This window comes from Astyanax mexicanus, chromosome 7 (assembly GCF_023375975.1).
Source record: "Astyanax mexicanus isolate ESR-SI-001 chromosome 7, AstMex3_surface, whole genome shotgun sequence".
NCBI classification, from domain to species: Eukaryota; Metazoa; Chordata; class Actinopteri; order Characiformes; family Acestrorhamphidae; genus Astyanax; species Astyanax mexicanus.
The window spans coordinates 29712277-29733697 of NC_064414.1; the positions used below are offsets into that span (position 1 = coordinate 29712277).

Below are 21421 nucleotides of genomic sequence, written 5' to 3' on the forward strand. Positions count from 1 at the left end.
TTACACATAAACTTGATAACAAAGCTTGCATATCAGTGATTGTATGTTTTCACAAGCAATACAACTCAATGTAAAGTTGAGTAAAGTGGAAAATTATTTAATGAAAAAGAAAGAGAAAGGCTCATCTCTGCTCTGAAAGACACGATTGAACAGCTATTAATTTTGATTAAAATAATAATCTGTATACATCTCTACCTGGAAGGCGCTGCCACTGTAGGGAGCCCCAAGCTCCGAGGCCGGCCGCAAGCTGCTGGGGTGCAGTGTGGAGCTGGGGAACGGTGATTTTCTTTCAGGGTATGTGCCCTCCTCTGAGTCAGCCCGGGTCTTCCTCCTCTCTCCTCCGGTCTCACTGTTATAAATGTCTGTCTGCGTGGAGCTGTTGTGCTTGAGGTTCCTGCTGTTGCGGGAATGGACGTCAGACATGTGCGTTCTGCAGGTGGACTTCTCAGCATCCCTGAGGCTCTCAAAGATGTTCTGGCCTGACGTGCTCTGAGGAAAGAACTAGACAGGAAACAGATTCGGTTAACTAACTAAGTTAACTAAGTTAAGTAAAGCTAAGCTAAGCTAAGTAAACAAAACTGCAATAAAAAGACTTTCTTTTAAAGTCAAACAAGCCCTGGATGTTTATTCACCCAGAGTAAAGTGCTTCTGTTTATTTACAGTAAACTAAGTTTTCCAAAATTCTCCAGCACTAAGGCTGTAGTATTAGCATTAGTGGCTAACTGCTAGCTTAGCCCTAGTGGTTCATCCCACATAGCTTATTTTAACACGGTAAATGCAGTGACTACAGGCCGATAATACTCACCTCTGAATGGCTAAAGAGCTAGCACACTTAGCAGGTAATGCTAATGCTGCTACAGCAGTGCTAGCTGGAGTTAGCAGCAACCTACAGGCCAATAATACTCACCTCTAAAAGGGGAAATAGTGGTTAGAGGCTAATGCTGATGCTACTCCAGCCCCAGTGCTGAAGAACTGAACTGAAACTCCTGTATTACGCTGAATCTCAATGAAGTGTCTTTACTGACTTTTAATTTTAAAAATTACAACCTGACTGGTAAACTTCATTAATAAGCTGCACTGGATTTAAAGGCACATTGGCGATTTTTGGGAAATTAAAGGATTTTTAGTGCGCCTCATAGTCAGAAAAACACGGTACTAGTCATTTTTCGATATGAATTGTTTTTTTTTGTTTTTTTTTTTATTCTGAACACAGAAAGTGCTTTTTTCACTGAATAAATTCAGATGCTAAAAATTCTGTGCATCTTTCATGATTAGATGTGGGTTTTTATTAGAACTCAAGAGTTGATAAGTTTGACAGTGGAAAAACATGGGGGAAAAGTTCTATAGCTCTCAGAAAGATGAGCCATATTGCGAATGACAGCATCCAGCCAAGTGACTGGAAATACAAAAACCATCAGTTGGAGACACACTACTCTTTAATACATCAAAGCCTGTGCTTCAGTTCAGACAGAGCTGTCACAAAGGAGTTGTACAGGATGGGAGAAGAGGATCTCTACATTTAGAAATGAGAGCACACACACACACACACACACACACATTACACAGGCCAATGAGAGATGCTCACCTTCATGAGGGAGAGGCTGAGTGAGTCCCTGCAGCCCCTCAGCAGAGCCTCACACTCTGTCACAGATTTGTTATCCACAGCGATTCCATTTATCTGGGAAGGGGAAATGTAGGTCAGCACTTCTCCAAAGAAAAGACACCAGCAGACTTTTCGCTCCTTCTATTTCCATCACATTATGCATGTGACGACTCACGATACCGCAGAATAAAGACGACACAGCCGTAATGTATGCACAGCTCAGTAGCTTGAAAAGGAGGTTACAGACAGTGCACTGTCATACTGCATCCTAAATAAAGCAACACACGCTACAAACAGCAAACGCGCATATTTTTTACTCTTCACTGAAGATTAATTACATTCACAAGCTTACTGATACAGAAGAAAAATATTAAACAGAAGGATCTTAGCACTGCAAATGAATTCAGTTCTAGCTATCATTTTCCACATGACCTAGCTTAACTACAGCCTTTTAAGGTGGAGTGGAGGATTTGACAGGCAGCAGGTATAATTAGCCCTCATAAACTGAAGTTAAGTAGTGGGATTAAGATTCTGCTCAAGTTGAGAGATCATGATAAGGGTTAAGGTCAGAGAATTATGAAGAGAAATTCAACGCTCCAATATAAAATCAGGCTCCCCTGCTTAAAACAGCAGTACTTATGACTTTTTTATTTTAAATTGAAAGCAGTAGTGTTCCTGAGTTGTGAGGGGACATCTTATTTTAATTAATGGAATGGGATGTCTAATATGTTTAAACTAAATACAGAGCGGTCTGATTTGTTGGATGTTCTTGTTCTGTACATTTGGACTATTATTTTATAAATTACAGAATTAACAAAACAATATACTTAAAGACAGACACAGAATTTCACACACCAGTTAATCTGCTTTAAAATTACTCTTCTACATGCTCTCTGTGTTTATCCCCAAAATCCTTTATTTTATTTTTTTCATTTATGCTTTAATTTATTTTAAATGTAGGGCTGTCTTATGTCTCATTAAAGCCCAACGAGTAATAGCACAATCTAGAAAAAGAGAGGAAGACCCTGGTCTACCACAGTGATAAGAGGTAAGAGGAATAACTTCAAATCTCACTATGGAAAAAATAACCTATTTTATTAAGGATAGATTGAAGAAATTTAGAGAGATTTGGGAGGTTTTGCCGATTTTTTTTTTTTAAGGTGGAAACTAAATTTGATGACTGATAATGAATTGACTTGTACCTTGGTATGATGTAAATATTGCTAGCCTGCAAACTGAAGAAGCCTAAAGAGGAACATCACAAAAGACGTGAACATTGCTGAAGTGTAACAATTCTGAACATTTTGTTCCCTTATTATATCATTTATTTTTTATTCTTTATGTGTGTGATGTTGGTAAGTTATAAAATAAAAATAAAAATACTGCTCCGATTTCTTCTGTCATTTTGAAAATGCAATTAAAATAAGGGCTGTCAACATTAAAGTGTTAATGTGTGCTATCAACTTGAAACCAGAAATACATTTTATTTTATTTTTTTAAGTGCAATTAATTATGCCACAGAGTTTGACCCCAACTTCCACCATGATAGAATCTAGAATTTCCCCTTGAATATCAATAAAGTAAGTGTCTATCTGTCCATCCGTGCATCCATCCATCCATCCATCCATGATCTGCCTAAAACAGTTACAGCTTCACAGGTTCCAGACCAGAAAGATTGCGGGGCCAAAACGGCACCGAATTTCCTGGATGAGAGCCTGTGATTTTCCTATGGAAAAGCATAGAACCATTTGGGAACTTGGCACCAGCACCAGCATCCCATTTTTTTCGCACTGAACAGGAAACATAAAACAGATAAAAGGTACGAAAACAGAAAAAGGATTCTGGGAAACTGAGTTCTATTACACTTAACATGAAAAACAACAAAAGGAAATGAATAAAAAAAATACACTGGACACTTTAAGGGTCCTCCAGTTACATTAAATTTTTAAAAAGCTCTAAAAACCTGTGTCTTAAGGAAAACTATTAATCACAGTTAATCACAGAATATTATAGTGATTAATCATTTTTAAAGTTTTACATCGATTAACACCACTATTTAAAATGCTATATGAATGCTTGGAGACTTACAGCTATGAGGCGATCTCCAATGGCGAGGGAGCCCTCTCTTGCAGCCGGACTGCCAGCTGCTAGAGCCGTCACATAAACTCCACCCTCCAGCCCAATGCCGCTGTCTGAAAGACACACCATCCACAACATTTGCGAGCAGTTACTGATGGGGCACTGAAAGCAGCAGTGAATAATCAGCCTCGTTCAGTACCCCCCCTCCCAAGCTTCATCAGCACGGGAAATGGAGAGAATAGATACCTTTGTGTCCAATGAGATTAATGTGGACAGGAGTAACCAGTCTTCCACCTAAAGACTTTCTCCTGCGCACCACCATATTGATTACACCTCCTCCATTAAGCACAGCTTTGACGACCTGCTTCCTGTCTTTGTTTGTTAGGTCCATGTCATTTATCTTCAGCAGCCAGTCATTCACTCTGCACAGAGAAAAGCACAGCTGCTTAGGCCAAAGCCATGGGCAGTGAAATGATCATTCACCAGCCATTATCGAGAAAAAACACTCAATATCCTAAATTACCTCAATCTTCCGTCTGCAATACTTCCTTTGTCCACTCTGGTCACGAAAATTCCACAGTCCCCTGGTAAATATGGATCATTTACCCCTTCTGCAATGTCAAACCCCAATGCCTTCAAATCCATATCCTCCTGCTCAGAGAGGGAAAAAGGGAAGATCGATGTTTAAGGGGTTATAAAGCATCGAACTAATGCAGTGCAAAGTACTACTTAAAAGTGGTCAATGAGAAAATAACTGTTAGTTGTACGAAATTAATGAAAGTGTACTTTTTTAATGGTTCTACTGGTACATTATGACTGTTGCCAAATAAACCCCATCCCCAAAATGTAAATACAGTGTATTATAAAGAAAGGATTGCAATATTATGTAGCTTTTAATGTTGTCAAGACAAGAGCAAAGAAATGTTAAATATACAAATATCTGGAAAAATATGGGAAGAAGCCATGAACAGAATTCACTCTTGGTCAATATGCTTGAGACATACTGTAATGCAGGTAGGTTGTTCACCATTTACATTGGTCTAAAGTAAAGGTTAAAAAAAATGTTTGCGGGATATTGATCTTGTCTATAAAATCTGTTTTAAAAACTATTATCCAAACTTTAACATGAGGCCATGTTTGGGGTTACATCTTAGGATATCATAATATTTGCATAGGTAAATCAGCAAAACATGTGATAGCTATTACAACTTTGTTAGCAAGACGACTCAAATGGAAAGACCAGAGGTGCAGAAGGGAGTGGGAGGTAGGGGTGGGCAATATTATATCGTATACAATATATCGTAACACAGAAATATCATGATATTAAAAATCCATATCGTGATAATAGGGCTGTTCTGTCTTAAAAGTAGTCTATTATTTACTGTGAAGCTTTAGGTTTATTTATTGTATAATTGTTTTAGTTTGTAGTTTATATGCATGCACTAAATATTCTGCAATATTATTTGCTGCATTATATTATTTTATGCTATATTATTTATTTTGCCACATTATGATTATTCTCTTATACTATTATACTACATTCCTAAAATGAATGAATTATTTTAGTTTTTATATATCGCCAAGTATATCGTTATCGCAAAAATACCCTGAAATATCGTGATATTATTTTAGAGCCATTTCGCCCACCCCTAGTGGGAGGGTTTTTTATTTGTTTATTTTTCTTAAACAACTGAATACAAAAAACTGAATATATTACTGTATTTTATTGACAATAAGGCGCACCTGATTAAAAGGTGCACTATCAATGAACATTTATTTTCTGGTCTATTTTCATACATAAGGCACACCGGATTAAAAGGCACATTTTAAGCAACAATAGTAAGGAACAAGTGTCTCGTCATGTTTCCCTTCTAAGAACAAAACTGTAATTCTTAAAAACTATTTTAAAAACTGGATGTTAATCTGCACAGATTTCTCTCTCCTGACAATTGTTTGTGTGAGTAAAGTGGTCTGTTTCTTTATGGTAAGCTTAGATTTCCAATATTTTCATCAGCATAGTTATTAGCAGCACAGTTAGCAGCAGTGCAGTTATCAGCAGCACTAGCAGCACTGCTTACAACCTGACTAATAAAATTAATTTACATTTCTGGGACAATAACATTATTGGGACATTATTACACTATTAAGTGCCACACTCCACCTTTTATTTACACAAGCACTACAAGTGTGAGACTCACCCTGTCCTTCTCAAACTCCACCACCTCAGTCTCCCACTCCAGCGAGTCGGTGTCTATAGCTGAATCATGCGAGCTGTGTGCCATCAGCTGGCAGAACCGTGCCTCCTTCTCCAGCTGGCTCTCCATCTTCTCCCTGCAGCCCCCACACAACACAACAAGCAGACACATCTCACCTCTGAGCAGACATAGTGACACACTTCATTCAGCTCATTTCCTCCCAGCTGCCCCCAGAGAGAGAGAAAAAAGGCCCGGGTAGAAACCCATACCCCTGAACAACCCGGATTATTTTGGATGTGGATGGTTTGTGTTCTGTAAGAAGCCTGGGGAATAAACTGATTCCAACAAGGAAAGTGATAAAAGCAGCATCAAGGTCGCACCTCCAAAGTAGGTGAAAAGAACAGGATCAAGTAGTAAGGGAATACTGCCAAACTGCCACTAAGATACATGGGCTCTGTGAGAGTAAAAGCCTGGAGGGCTTCTCTGACTTTAAAAACTCTTCAAAAGTCTTTAAAGTTTTTTTAAGAGAGGCAGAGAGGCCTTGAAGAGCTGGCATGCATTATCTAGCCACTAGAGGGAGCTTGAGGCTACAAAGCAGTGGCCAAGAGCACAAGTCTATTTCAGGAGTGTGGGTTTCACGAGTGTGTGCATCAGGGAGAGGAAGAAAAAGGAAAGTTATTATTATAGAATAAAAGAAAATAGCTAAAAAGACAAGAAAAAAAAAAAACTCACTTTAGCTCCTTCAGCTCCCGAGTAGCATCATTCTTCTGTTTTCTCATGTCATCCAGGTTACGCAGAGCATCAGCCAGGTCGCTGACTGCACGGTCCCTTTCTCTCCGCAGGTTATCGCATAGAGTCCTGCAATACAGAAAAACACCAGTGAAAAAAAGATCTTACAAGAAGATCCGCTAGAAAACAATACCAATGAATTAAAGCATGCACTGACTTGCCAAAGGTAAGATATGAGATAACAACATGTGTTGCCTCAGGGAAAGGCTTGGGAATGACTACACTTCTATAACTTGTGAGGTGTTATCTTGCTAGTAACGTAAGCACTGGTCAGTGTGCTTACAGCAAAGCAACGAGATAAACTGAGGCTGAGTGGATGGGGCATTTCTTTTTCAAAGAAATTTAACATTCCTCAATCCACAGTGTCACGTGGACCAGCAATACAACCCACGCAATACAACCCACAGTGGACAGTAATGATTGTGACTGGAAGCATCTGGCTCTGCCAATGCCCTGGGAGTGAGTCTAGGAGAAATCATATCCACATACATTAGAAAAAAAAACAGATGTAAAAGACTCATCTTCAGTTACTGGTAAAGCTTGATTGCATTTGTTGCCACTAAGGGTGATGTAATCAAGGTATTAGGTTTAGAGGGCAAACACTTTTTTATACAGAGCTAGATTTGTTTAGATAATTTTATTTATTTACGGAAGAAAAAAAATCATTTAAAAAAACGTTTTTTTTTTATTTACTCAGGTTATCTTTGTCCGTTATTAAATCTTGTTTGATAATTACAAAAATATCAATATGCCAAAAATCAAAAACATTGGAAATCTGTAGGGGGCAAAAACCTTTTCATGTCACTCTTTATTGCAGCATTCTTTACCTTTCATGAGACATTACTATTTGCTATATACCGTATTTTTCGGACTATAAGGCGCACCGTATTATAAGGCGCACGATGAGTGAACGGTCTATTTTTAGTGTTAGTCCATACACAAGGCGCACTGGATTATAAGGCGCACTAAATGAAACTTTATTTATATCAGTAACAATAACTCTGAGCAATAAATCCTTCACAATATCTGTGAAAAATAACAACATCTCTGAGCAAGAAATCAACAAGCACAGCAAGTACGTATTACTCCGCGACGCTCCTGACAACGGTAGCCGCAACGCTCCGACAGACCATAATATTATGTTGAAGCACAGCAAGTATGTATTACTCTGCGACGCTCCTGACAACGGTAGCCGCAACGCTCCGACAGACCATAATATTATGTTGAAGCACAGCAAGTACGTATTACTCCGCGAGGCTCCTGACAACGGTAGCCGCAACGCTCCGACAGACCATAATATTATGTTGAAGCACAGCAAGTACCGCATTACTCCGCGAGGCTTCTGACTATAATAGCGTGTTGTGCCGAATTCGGTGAATAAAACGGTTTTAAAACAGAGATAAAGATTGGATAAGTTTCATTTCTGGATGAAGTGATTTCCAGCGCTGTTTGGATATAACTGTGGATTACAGGAGACTGGATTGATGGATTCTCTTTAGTCTGGACGCGTTTTGAAGGTAGGACCTGTGGCTGAGCGCGGGTGTGTGTTCGGGGGGTGGCGGCAGTGACCGGAGGTTACCCCAGGACAAAAGGAGAGCCTTTTATTACTGGAAACATGCGCTCTGACGCAGCTCTAATTCATGAAACATACATCCTACAGTAAAAGCACAGTTCTGGAATCCGGAGAGCCAGACGGTTCGAATGGTGTATGACATGACCGCATTCGATGAAATATGGACGAACGATAAACGCAAATATGAGAGTTATGAATTATTAAAATCATAACCAAGGCATATTTCGCCCTAAATGTTTATTTTCTGAAAGGATATTCCGCTAAATAGGCTAAATAGCTCAAAAGCAGAGATTCTAAGCTTTAAAATGGTATATTGGATGTCTATATTGAACCTGTAACTGTTCATAACTATTCAGAAACACAGCCAGTTATGAAATATTAAATATTTCTGGCCCGCCGGTGGGCCAGCGCGTGTTAAGAGGTTAACTTTACTTAGAAGTGGGCGCTAAAAAGAAACGGTTTGTGCTATTACCCCAGAACGGGTGGAAAGGAAAGTTTACCGGCACCTTGTTCTGGCCACGGAGCTACAGTGGAAACTAGCTACCCTGAACCACAGCCGAGAGGCAGTACGGCAGTCAAAGGTAACTGCTCGCTAGCCCAAGAGGGGGATCTTTTTCTGGCGTGGGTGAGGAATTCTGCACAACAGAGCGCCGTGTACCACATAAAAATCGAGGTCAGTAAACACAAGGAAAATCCATACACAAGGCGCACTGCATTATAAGGCGCAATGACGATTTTTGGGAAAAAATAAGTATTTTAAGTGCGCCTTATAGCCCGAAAAATACGGTACTAGTTCCTATCCAGTGACGTTTGGCACACCAATTTTAATTATCTTTAATTATGGCTTCATTAAATTCTTAAGCTCTATCCAGATGAGATTAGTTTCTCATAGAGACGTCTGTGAAAAACATTTTACACTTCTACTCAGTGATAAAACTTTTGCATCTGGACTGCAACTGAAAAAACAGTAGGACCAGTGAGTTTTTTGGCTTTCTCAGTCACATGACATCACGTTCAGTAGCTCCTCCATTTCCACCCGCTGTTGTGTTTGTGCGGATCTCCGCAGAATCGCACGCCCAAAGTGTAATTACTGTGCGTGTCAGTGGACAAATAGCTACTTTATTAAATGCGAGGTGAAGAAACTCAGAGATGTGCGTCCCGACGGGACTAAAATTACCGGAGGACCACAGAGTTCAGTGAAAAACAGTAGGTAATTCAGCCTGTAATTTTTTCAGAGGACATCTGAGAAAAACACATACATGGTCGTTCCAGACGGGAATAAATTCACAGAGGACCCCCCATAAAAGATAATATTACCCTCAGGACCCCCTGAGAAACTAATCTCCTCCGGATAGGACTTTAGATTTATTATATATATATAAAATGACCCACCCATGTTTAACAGCAGTTAAAACTTTACTTTTTTATCAATTAAACATTTTTGACTCTTCATTACAAATAAGAGGAGTATATACAATGGTAATCCTATACAAGAGATATATGAGTTTGCCTTGAGTAAATCCATCATTAAATTGTGGGACTAATGACTATTCAGGATGGGGTTGTACCGGATGCTCTCTCTCTCAGCCACGATCTTGTCTCTCTCCTGAAAGGCCCAGTCCCTGCGGCACTTTGCAACCTCAGCCTCCTGAACAGCATCCTTCAGTTCCTGAGACATGGCCTCACACTGTTTCCTCAACACCTCGATCTCCTTATTGGCACGCTCCATGTCCATAGTGGCCGAGTCTTGTTTCTGTTCGGAGTCAATCACAAACACTTGCTATTAGCAGGAAACAGAAGCTAATACCATCATACAAAACAGCATGCAAATGAAGTACATATTTGTTTTGAGGTTTCTCCTCTGACCAGTGCTACTGTTTTCCTAGATCTATAAATCAGCCCAAACACTGAGGAGTGGATCCATCTATTCACAATAGTAACAGAGCCCTCTGGTGGAGCTGAGCAGCAAATGATCTCTGGTTTCTGTCAGTATAATACATTTGCTATTAAAATAATGCCAGGGTTAACATCAAATTTTGAGGTGTTTATTGTGTTTGCTTATAAATGTTTACATGCTGTTAAAGTAGAAGCTTCTTAAGAACTTTTAGGGGTTCTTCAATTTGAAACCGGAAGAACCCATAAATAACTTTTATAAAAGGGTTTTTTGAAAAGAAAATATTACTCTAGTTTAAAAAATGAAGAACCCCTTAAAATGGAACTTATACTTTTAAAATTAATAGATGGTAGGCCATTTAGAAAAGACCAAAGAAGAAAATGAGAGACCTTACAAAGAAAATATTAATTTCTTTCATAATAATTACTCTATAAGGTGCACTTAAAATCCTTTAAAATCAAGAGTGCACCTTTTAATCCCCGGCTAGCACTGCTAGAGGAGCATTAGCATTACCTGCCAACCACGCTCTCCATTTCCCCATTCAGAAGGGAGTATTATCGACCAGTCTGCTCCTAACCCCGGCTAGCAGTGCTGGAGAGGTTAGCCGCTAAAGCTAATGCTTTAGCCTTAATGCTGCAGAAATTCGGGAATCTAAGCTTACTGTAAATAAACAAAAGCGCTTAATTCACACAAAAAAACAGTTTTCAAAAGAGAAATCTGTGTAGATTCACATCCATACCGCCCCACCACCACCCATCGACGAGATCAGCTGAATTAGAAGTTCCTTACAGTGGCTTCTAAAATGCGACTTATAATCCGGTACGCCTTATGTATGAAAATTGACCAGAAAATAGACGTTCATTGATAGCGCGCCTTATAATACGGTGCGCCTTATAGTGCGAAAAATACAGTACGTTGCTGATTTAATGTACAATATATGGACATAACCTCAATCATGTTTGCCCACCTAAATATTACCTATCCTGTTTACTTAATGAGAAAAAAATTATTTACCTCAATTAGCCAGTACCTTGATGAAATTTTCTTAATAATTAAAAGTCCATTGCTCTTTAAAATGATGTCATTATAACAACAACATTAATTGGTCCTAAAATGACAATAATATAATTTATCACCATCATTTGTGGGGAAAAATAACATGAAAAATAGTTAACATGACCCTGGTTATAACAGATACAATGTTAAAATTTTACTGAAAAACTATGAAAAGCAAAATGCAATTCAAAATTCTGGCTCAAAAAAACTTAAAACAAGGTTTTCCACGGCAAAGTAAATTGAGTGCAAAGTTAAGCAATTTAAATGTGCATTATTCAGAAATATCTGGAAAAGGCATCACTGAAAGTACAAGGCCCGTCTGTCTGGTGGGAGACAGAAGGAGATCTGCTAAAAGTTTAATCCAACAGGAGCTACAGACAGAAAGAGAAACAGAGCTGTCTCTTCATCACCGCTGACGGTAAAATACATTAGCTCTGTCGCCCTCGTTTCCCCCTTCTGAATTATTACACAGAGCACTTCCATATAAACGCCAAAAATAATGAAAAGCCATCAGACCCCAAAGGCTCCAAAAGACATTAGGAATTACACTCAGACTGACTCTGTAAGATATGTGATCTTCAGTAAGAGCCTCCTAATTTGGAAACCATGATATTAAGGAGGTACTTATCAGTGCATCAAAGTTTGGAGGCATTCAGCCATGAGAAATAACCCTGCAAATAAGCTTTAGGAAGCAAAACAACGACAGTTTTCATTAAACTCAGTTCAGGCCTACTCTGGAGTACCTGTCTGGCTTGGTAGTACTCGCGCAGTAGCTGGTCCCTCTGGATGATGGCTTCAGTTCTCTCTTTCCTGGCCACGTCTCGCTCCTCGCGCACAGTTTCGATGTCTTTACAGGCCTGACTCAGCTCTTTCTGCGCCTCCGCTTTGTCCTTCACTTCATGGCAGTATTTCTCCAGCAGCTCGTTCCGCTCACAGATGGCTCGGTCTCGATCCACCAGCGATGAATTAAGCTCCTGCAAAGCACAATACTGTCAGCAAACACCATATAATGCCATTATTTATATGATGAATACACACACACACATACACCACTCTGTTATCTTACTGATGGACCTGCCAACTTATATGAGAACTTACAGTGCTGTGGAACAGTAACTTTGCTGTTTTGGCACCAATGATTTTATGTGCTCCACACAAAAAAAAGCCATATACGATGTGCCATATCATAACACATATAGAAAATAAAATATTTGCAACATCTCATAGCTGGTGTTTTTACTACTCACTGCTGATTGTATGATACATTTATTAATCTTTGTCACCATTACTTTCCTTCCAAATGATTATTTTTACATTAATGTCTAAATATCAGGACATTTTTCACCCTGAAAATGGGAGAAAAGGGCAGAATACACAATAATAAGCCTAAATCTCCTGTGTTTTGACAGAGCACAGCAACAGGTTTCCAATCTAGACAAGACTTTCACTGGGTCACTCCAACATCTTACATTTTATTTGTTTAAAGCCACTAAGCAACCAATCCATAGAGCATTATTACAAAATGTGTGGGTGTATTTTTTGAATAATGTAAGACTAGTTTTATTGATCTTTAAAATACTAGTTTTTGTTTTACCAGTCTTCTGTTATGACCCATTTTGAGAAGTCTTGTTTTAATTCCTGCTGATGCTGGCTGAACTACAACAATTGGCCAACTACTGGCTAAACTACTTACTACTAGGGCTGTGAATCTTTGGGAATCCCACAATTCGATTCAGAATCAATTCAACTCACGATCTGATTACTTGGATACTTTAGCGGCGCAACAACAAACACAGCTTTTTCTCGCGAAGTTCATCTACTGTCCTGCGGGGCTCTTTAACAGTTAAAGAGCCCCGCAGGACAGTTAAAGAGCTCCGCCGGACAGTAGGTGAGCTCCGCGAGACAGAAGCTGAGCTCCGCAGTACAGTTAAAAAACGCCACACCACAGTAGCTGAGCTCCGCTGTACAGTTAAAAAGCTCTGTGCGACATAACCTGAGCTCCACGGTACAGTTAAAAAGCTCCACGTGACAGTTAAAAAGCTCCGCACGACAGTAGTTGCACCCGCAAAACAATTCGATTTTGTGAAAATGAGAATCGATTTTTTCCTGCACCCCTCCTACTTTCCTTTGTTTGTATCAGATTTAAAGGTCTCATTTCGTAGTTTTTCATTCATTTTGTGGTCTCTAGTATCAATGCATTCTTTTTTTCCATTTTTTGTGAAAAAGTGCTTCGTTCTCATGGAGAAGAACAACAGGATTTAGGCTCTTACTCAAGAATATTCATGACATGCAAACATATCGCCTCTGATTGGCTAACAGTACTGTGAAACTCCTTTCAGGCCTCCGCAGTGGGTGGTCAAAGCCGAGGTAGGCAAGGCCACAAATCCTAAATTATAGGTTGATGTCAGTCTGAGGGCTTTTGCATATTCACTTGTTTTTCTGTCTATTTTCTTTTTTTGTTTAATGCAGACAATGAGGATAGATGAAAATGTGCAGCATGCACGTGCATGGCGGAGTGACCTATAGCATTTCAATAATTTCAATAAAATGTTTTCTAGCAAAATGACACCTTTAAAATTAAAGTTATGTGTATATCGGCATCAGCAGATATGTATATCTGATATCTGTAATATTAGATCCTGGCAGCGGCCCAGAATTCCAACATCAGTGCAGCCCTACTGGAAATCATCATAATCTTACTGTAAATTAAGGATTGTATAAAGGATTGTATACCATCATTGTGTTTTCATACTACCAATAAATACCACTAAGATTTTCTTGAAAAAAGAAACACCACACTACACTGTGCAATACAAAACAAGAAGACCTGTAAGGATCATGGTTTGAATTACCTCCTCCATATTCTCAAGCCATCTTCATAAAATACCCTACTGTTACCTGTCTGAGTGCTTCCAGCTCCTCGCTGGCCACCATCCTCTCTGACGACGTGTTTTTGAGGCGAGCCTCAGCCGCTTCCAGCCCCGTCTGCAGCTTGTCCACCTCCTTGATGACCTGGTCCCTCTCGCTCATGATCAGCCTGTACTCGTTAAACACAGAGTCCCGCTCCTCCTTGTACTTCTCAGCGTCCTTCACCGCCTTCAGCTGGAAGTTCTTGTAACGTGTAACCTCTGACTGCAGCCTCTCCATCTCTCTCTGAAGCTCCTTGTTCTGAGCTGAAGCTTTGTTCAGCTCCTGCTGCACGGAGTCAAACCTGATACATGACGGCAAAACAGTGGTCAGCGGTCATTCTGGAACAAACTGTGTGCTAATGCTAATAAGATGCATGGTGATGATATGGGTGGGCGATATGGACCTAAAATATTAGATCGATATTTCATGGTATTTTTGTGATAACGATACTCAATTTTTTCTTCCAAAATACACTACTGCAACAAAATGCAAATTACATTTTATTATTGCATACGATATTATATATCACACCCTAACTGAGATATCAAAAAATACAAGAATTCAAGAAGTCAATGATCCAGAATGTTGTCAAACTAATAGTAAGGCACTCCATATATCTCCATATATCCAGGATTAAAGCAAAATAAATTATACTGGACAGATATATTCTATCTCCAGTGGATATATCATGGGAAATTAGAACAGTGTAAATTTTCCTTTCCGCAAAAACAGCAAAAAGTAGTACCCTGATTTGATAATTAGGAGAGGGTGATCTGGCCCGATATTTCAGGGTATAATATCACATTATAAATGTTGGCGATATTATTGCGTACAATATGATATAGCAAACCCCTAGGTGATGATCATATAAAAACTACTATAAAACTTATAAAAGGTCACTATTGGTCCTAAAATTAAAACACTGAATTTTTTACTCTTTGGTTTTGATGTAAAAAAACAATATTTAACATCTATGTTATACACTTTTATTATTGTAGGCTTTCTTATGATTATGTATAGGTAGGCCTTCACAATCCTCACATTTTCAATTTATTGTACAATATTATGAACATAACTTAAATTGAACTTGAACTTTTGCTAGGTTTAATATTGTCCATTGTGTTAACTTGGCTAACTAGCAATGGAAACTGTGTTTTTATTTTATTTTTGTTTTACTTTTAATTTAGAAAGGTTTTGTTTTTAATTATTTAAAAGGGTGTAACTGCATTGTTCTATTATCTGTCTTCATATCTACAGCATAGCATGGTCTTAAAATGACAATAATTTCATTAATCACAATAAATTCTGACAATACATCGTCCAAAAAATGTGTTTTGTGACAAGCCTATATACAGATATGCAAGTACACCTACAGTTACCACCTCTTTCTTACCTCCGGATTGAGGCAGAGTACTGTTGTTGATAGTGGATGGCTGTGTCTCTCTGCTTCACCAAAGTGTCGATCTGTTTCTGGAGCCGTCGGTTCTCCTCTTCCGCTTGCTCCAGTCGACTTATGTCTGTGTTGTGATTGGCTACCTTCTCGCTGTATCGTTTGCTTAAGCCGTCATATTCTTTCTTCAGCCCCTCCAGCTTCTCCATGGCCGTGTCGTACAGCTTCAGGACCTCAGACGACCCGTTCTCCCGAATAACCTAGACAGGAAAGCAAGAGTAAATCCTTTAAATATACATGAGTGTAAAAAATGTATTCTGCTTCAAAATGCTAAATAAATTACATAATGCAAACACCAGAGGGCAATCCTGGGTCAAAAAAGGGACAGAGTCCTTACAGCACCAGAACATACTAGAGTGATGCAGTTCATTCATTTAATGCTGAGAAAGACCAAACAAGATAAAAAGGTGTGATTATTCCAAATTAATAGCAACTGACATTTGATGTGAATGCAAAATGCTGAACATAGATTTATTCATCTTTAAACCCCTTAAACCCTTTAAAAATCACAATATTCACAATATTTTGAAATAAATATTGCAATTTTAAAAAATACAGGACATTTATTACCAAACTTTACTTGAAGTCAATGATCTAACATGACAGTATATTTAACATGCACACTGTGAATCAATGTGCTAAGTCCTGCTGGAAAACAAAATCTGTATCTCCATAAAAAATGTCAGCAAGTCATCACTGATTGTGGTCTGAGTGTCTCTCCACTCCTCCTCCAGACTCTGGTCCCTTGATTTCCAAATGAAATGTAAAATTTACTGATGGTCAGTGATGATTTGGAAAGACATGTCATCTGCTGGTGTTGATCCACTGTGTTCTATATCAAGTCCAAAGTCAGTGCAGTGTTTTCCCGGATAATCTTACAGCACTTAATGCTCTGCTCTGACAACTTTTATGGAGATGTGGATTTCATTTTCCAGCAGAACTTGGCACACTGCCCACACTGCCAAAAGTATTAAGTGGTCTTCTGTAATTTTCTAATTTTCTGAGACACTGGTTTTTGGGTTATTATTAATTGGCTGTAAGCCATAATAATCAACAATATAATAAAGAAACGAAAAAAATAGATCACTCTGTGTGATATACATCTAAATACTATAAAGCTTTCAGATTTTCAAGATTCAAGGATTCAAGGAGATTTTATTGTCATTCGCATCACATGTGGTACATGAGGTGGAACGAAATTGTGATCTCACGATCCAGTTTACACCCAAGAGCTGTTATTAAAATAGATATATAGATAAAATAAAAGAATACAGTAAAAATAGAATATACAAAATAATATACAAATAAATATACAAATAAACAGGGAGAGTAGACAGGTAGCAGCAACATGAAGTCCAGAGTGCAAGTTTGCTATAGCAGCATGATATGGAATTAGAGCAGTAGAAGATAAAGTGTCTCAGTGCGGGTAAAGTGACAGTTTTTGTAAACAGTATTTTGTCCTTGTGTGTCAGTGCAGTGTGTTGTTAGGTGGAGTTTAAAAGTCTTACAGCTTCCGTAATGAAGCTGTTTCTCAGTCTGGTCGTTTTGCACTTGATGCTTCGCAGCAACTGAATTACTGAAATAAAGTAACTTTTTCAATGATATTCTAATTTTTTGAGATGCAGTAGTACAATGTGTGTGGATTACACATAATAATCATGTGTGATGTACATGTGCTCCTGTGAAATGGCTTGTAGATGGTACATGGTCTGAAAAGTTAGAGAACCACTGCTTTAGATCACTGATTCATTAAGTCAGGGTTGTAGGGGATTAACCAAGAAGAAGTCATCACATACTACATTCCTCGGGTCAACCTTAAGCGCTCACTTTTTGCTCCAATTCACTACATCTGGCTCAGACTCTCCCTGAGGCCGTGTAATCCGTGCTCGCGGTATTGACTAACTGCAAGAGTCTTGGAGAGTGCTCCCATCAGTCAAACAGCTCATGCCCTTCCAGTCTGCCCTTTTCAATGTGACTGACGCTTGTGCTGAGGCTCCTGAGGGAGGCAGGGCAGTGTAAGCACTGCTGACAGGTCAAAAGCCCCTTTAGTCCAGTTCCAAAGTTCTGCTGCTGCTGTTGCTGTTGCCGCAGACGTCGTCACTTAAACGGCACGAGGCAGCAGCTCTGCGCACGACTGCTGATACCGTGAATCTCCCGTTACTGCTTCACTGCAGGATAAAGACCTCTGCAAAAGACACCCCGCCGACAGCCTGCAAATGTTTCGGGGATTTAATGCGGGAGGAAGTCTGATAAATCAGACAGCAGTTGGCAGAGGGGGGCGGATTGAAGAAGAGTTCTTATGACAGGAGCCCAATATGACTGGTGTAGCGAGACGTGTCCGTGTTGACACAGTTATATCTGATCAAATAATCTCCAGGCTCAACAGCTTATGATTCTCTGCATGTCAAGGTCAGGTGAGAAGGCTGGTGAACAGGTCTGTTCACTGTGCTGCAGGCTGGGTGGGTGGATGCAGAGAGAGAAAAGTCAGAAAAGCTGTGGAGAGGTCATATCTGAGCTGAGCTCACGGACATTTGGTCTGAGATGTACTACACACACTCACAATGAATTTTCTCTTGTTAATCCACAGGAGACGAAGGTAAGACGTAAATAATCACAACCCCTCCCCGTGTTCAGCGTTATCTGAAAATCTCTTATTTCACATTACAATATCTGACAGCAGCAGGAAGGATTCTGCTTAATACAGACATTGTAACACTGAATTAAAAAAAGAAAAAAAAAGAAAAGAAAAAAGCCTAAAACTGACTGCAATGTTACATAAGATGATCTCATGCTTCTAAAGAAATCCAATATAAAAAGGCTTTAATATCTGAAGAATGTGATATTAGATTGCATTAGATAAATCTTTCATTTTTAAGATTAAGATTATTAAGATTAGATTTTAATTTAAAAGTCTTGTATCTTCACCTTAAGGTCAAAGGAAATGTCAATTTATGAAAGATACAGCTCTGGAGAAAATTAAGAGACCAGTTTCTAAATGAAAGGTTTTGCTATTTATAGATATTATATAGATATTTTATATTTTATAGATATAAAAAATAGCTTAAATAACAAAAATGATGCAGAGCTTTCAGACCTCAAATAATGCAAAGAAAAACAAGTTCATATTCATAAAGTTTTAAGAGTTCAGAAATCAATATTTGGTGGAATAACCCTGGTTTTTAATCACAGCTTTCATGTATCTTATTTTAACCTTCCACATTTACCAATTTTAGCTAATTTTATATTCGAATGTCTTCTTTTAAATGCCCCCCTATAAGACTTCATTATTATCCCCATAAACAGTGTATTTAAATACAGACTGAATATAAACAACACAGAAGATATTATTTCCATTAAAAACTCCTTTTTCTGTACATTTCTGTACATTTTTTATGTATAGTGCATAGTCAGTGTAGTGTAATGAACTTTGGTAGCAGTTTCTACCTGCTGTTGCTGGAGTCTCATGTCGGCCACTTCTTTCTGGTCCTCTGAGTGCAGTCTCTTGAGCTCCTCACAGCTCTGTTTCAGATGGTTGTGCTCTCTCACCAGCTGAGCATTATCTCTCCTCATCGCCTCCACTTCCTCCTTCAGCTGAGACTGGTCACTCAGGAGACGGCTGTGTAGCATACTGAGACAGAAATAAACACAATTTTATTTCGTTTGGTATGTGATCTGAGCTGTTTCTCAGGAAGAGGCTCTAAAGAGACAATTGAGTTGACCTGGAGTGTCTTTACTTTTAAAATAAACACATGATTCAGATGAAAAGTTCCAAGAAATGAATTACACAGGTATATTATTAAATAACTCTGAACAGTACTAGAATGTACTACAGATAAAAAAAAAGAAAATATATTATTTACACATTATTTTTTCACATTTCGACCTATTTTTTTCAATTGCATCAAAATTTTACATTAAACTGATCAGAAAACAAAAAAGTTCTAAATGCTCTAAAGTCCAATTTTCATAAATGTCATAATATGGATGAAAGTATTGGGACACTTGCTGATTTCTTTTTTCTTCTGAAATCAAAAGTAATAAAACAAGAGTTTATCCTGCTTTTTCAGTGAATGTCTACTGACCAGGAAAGCCGTCCTACTATATTTTGGAATTAGTGTTAGTAAGCATTTGATTGCTTTTAGTGACAAAAGCATTATGCCAATCTTTTTTCAAATCATTTTTTTAAATGATTTCACTGTCGCAGACACATTTCCAGAGTTGGGATAAAATCATGAGAGTCTTGCTAGAAACCAGTTGTGGTCACCTCATCTCAATTTTTCAGTGTAAGGTTCAGATAAAATAATATTATCGTAAGTCTTGAGACTTGGCTCACGCAAATAGTGATGTTAAAGATGTCAACAACCAATAGAAGAGCCAAGAGAAGCCGCAAGGCAAGCACGGGAACGGTTGTGAAACTGGACATAGATGAGAGTCCGGCAATGGTGTAGAAAAGGAGGAGCTGTGGAGTGAGCAAGAGTGTCTCTCTTTTAGCATCTTCCTACTCAAACCTTTAAAGAGTGGTAAAGTAATAATAATAAAAGTATATATAAAATAAAAGTAAAATAATCTCAGAAAGAATCTAGTTGCAGTCTTGCAAAATAGTGACCCTGCAAGATCTCCAGTATTTGCAAGATCTTAGTCTGTGACTAAATAGTCTATGAGTAACGCTGCCACTATGATCGGGAGATCGCTGGTTCGAATCCTGATCATGTAGCTTGCCATCAGCTGCTGGAGCCCTGAAAGAGCACAATTGGCCTTGCTTTCTCTGGGTGGGTTGATGGCGCTCTCTCTTCCCACATCATTCCAAAGGGTGATGTCCGCAGCACAAGGCATCTGTGAGCTGATGTATCAGAATTGAGTCCTAATAAGTGAGTTGGGTAATTGGCCGAGTAAATTGGAAAGAAAATGGATTAGAAATTAGAAATAAAATTATATATATATTAAAAAAAGGCTGTGACTTGTCTTTATATGTGAGAGGATGTAAGACTTTGGTCTATTAAAAGTCTTTTCAGAGTCTTTTCGAAGTCGTCTAGTGTATGGTTATCATTCCTTGGGTCAGAATGTTGGATGATCACCACTGCGCGATGCTGAGGGTCTTTGATTTATACCTCTCTAGTCCACATCTGACATGGTACAAAATGTTCTGCCTGAAAGAGTCTGATTTCATTGGCAATGCTTCTCCACAAAGACTAGACAAGCCATGTGTGTGTGTGTGTGTGAGTGTGTGTGTTTGGATCAGTAAAAGCTGCTGAATTTATATATTAGAATAGGTGTCCAAAAACATTAGGACATGTAGTATACACCGCTGTTCAAAGCAGACTACTTCAATATAAATAAATGCATGCCCCATTTGCATGGCTGCATATATTAATAATTGATACATCATCTCTTCTACCCCATCCCTCCCCTGTGTGTGTCTGTGTGCACATTCCAGCAAAGCAGACTTGTCGACAGGAGGCCATGTGTCCTTACACGACTAGATAATAACTAGAATTATATCTGTAGCTGCAACATCTGTGTGTATGGCTGCCTGGAGGAGAGAGTGTATATATATAAAAGGATACAGCATATAATAACTATAGTAAAATATATTTAAAAAGAGTACGCAGCTACATGCATATACTGCTTACGGCTGAAACTGCTTATACTGTACTTCAGTTTTGTGCAAATAATACAAAAAAAAAACTTTCTGCTACTGTTAGAGACTCCTGCTCTGACTCACTGTAACAATATGCGTATGAGAATCTGTGTATTTTTGGGAGAAAAAAAAGTGCAAGTAAGAGAGAGAGAATTCCCAAAAGGCATTAGGCAAATTAATAGCATTTCCATTCATCTTGTGTCTTCATCCATTTAACTGAGCCGTAATAACACT

General features: G+C 38.6%; 1 protein-coding gene across 4 annotated transcripts in view; it reads right to left on the reverse strand.

Moving 5' to 3' along the window:
• The window catches only part of dlg5a (discs, large homolog 5a (Drosophila)), an 81347-nt gene that overhangs the window by 23635 nt on the left and 36291 nt on the right, over window positions 1-21421 (reverse strand). For all 4 annotated transcript variants that reach the window (XR_007440083.1, XM_022684847.2, XM_022684846.2 and 1 more), the window contains exons 5-16: window positions 18994-19177; window positions 15493-15749; window positions 14088-14400; window positions 11933-12163; window positions 9808-9992; window positions 6610-6735; window positions 5881-6013; window positions 4206-4333; window positions 3929-4104; window positions 3692-3795; window positions 1586-1678; window positions 196-501 (exon numbers count right to left, since the gene is read on the reverse strand). Coding sequence is in view for 3 of the 4 variants with exons in the window: in XM_022684847.2 (XP_022540568.2) it covers window positions 196-501; window positions 1586-1678; window positions 3692-3795; window positions 3929-4104; window positions 4206-4333; window positions 5881-6013; window positions 6610-6735; window positions 9808-9992; window positions 11933-12163; window positions 14088-14400; window positions 15493-15749; window positions 18994-19177 (2236 nt within the window). In the remaining variant the exon portion in view is untranslated. The remainder of the gene's footprint in view (window positions 1-195; window positions 502-1585; window positions 1679-3691; window positions 3796-3928; window positions 4105-4205; window positions 4334-5880; window positions 6014-6609; window positions 6736-9807; window positions 9993-11932; window positions 12164-14087; window positions 14401-15492; window positions 15750-18993; window positions 19178-21421) is intronic.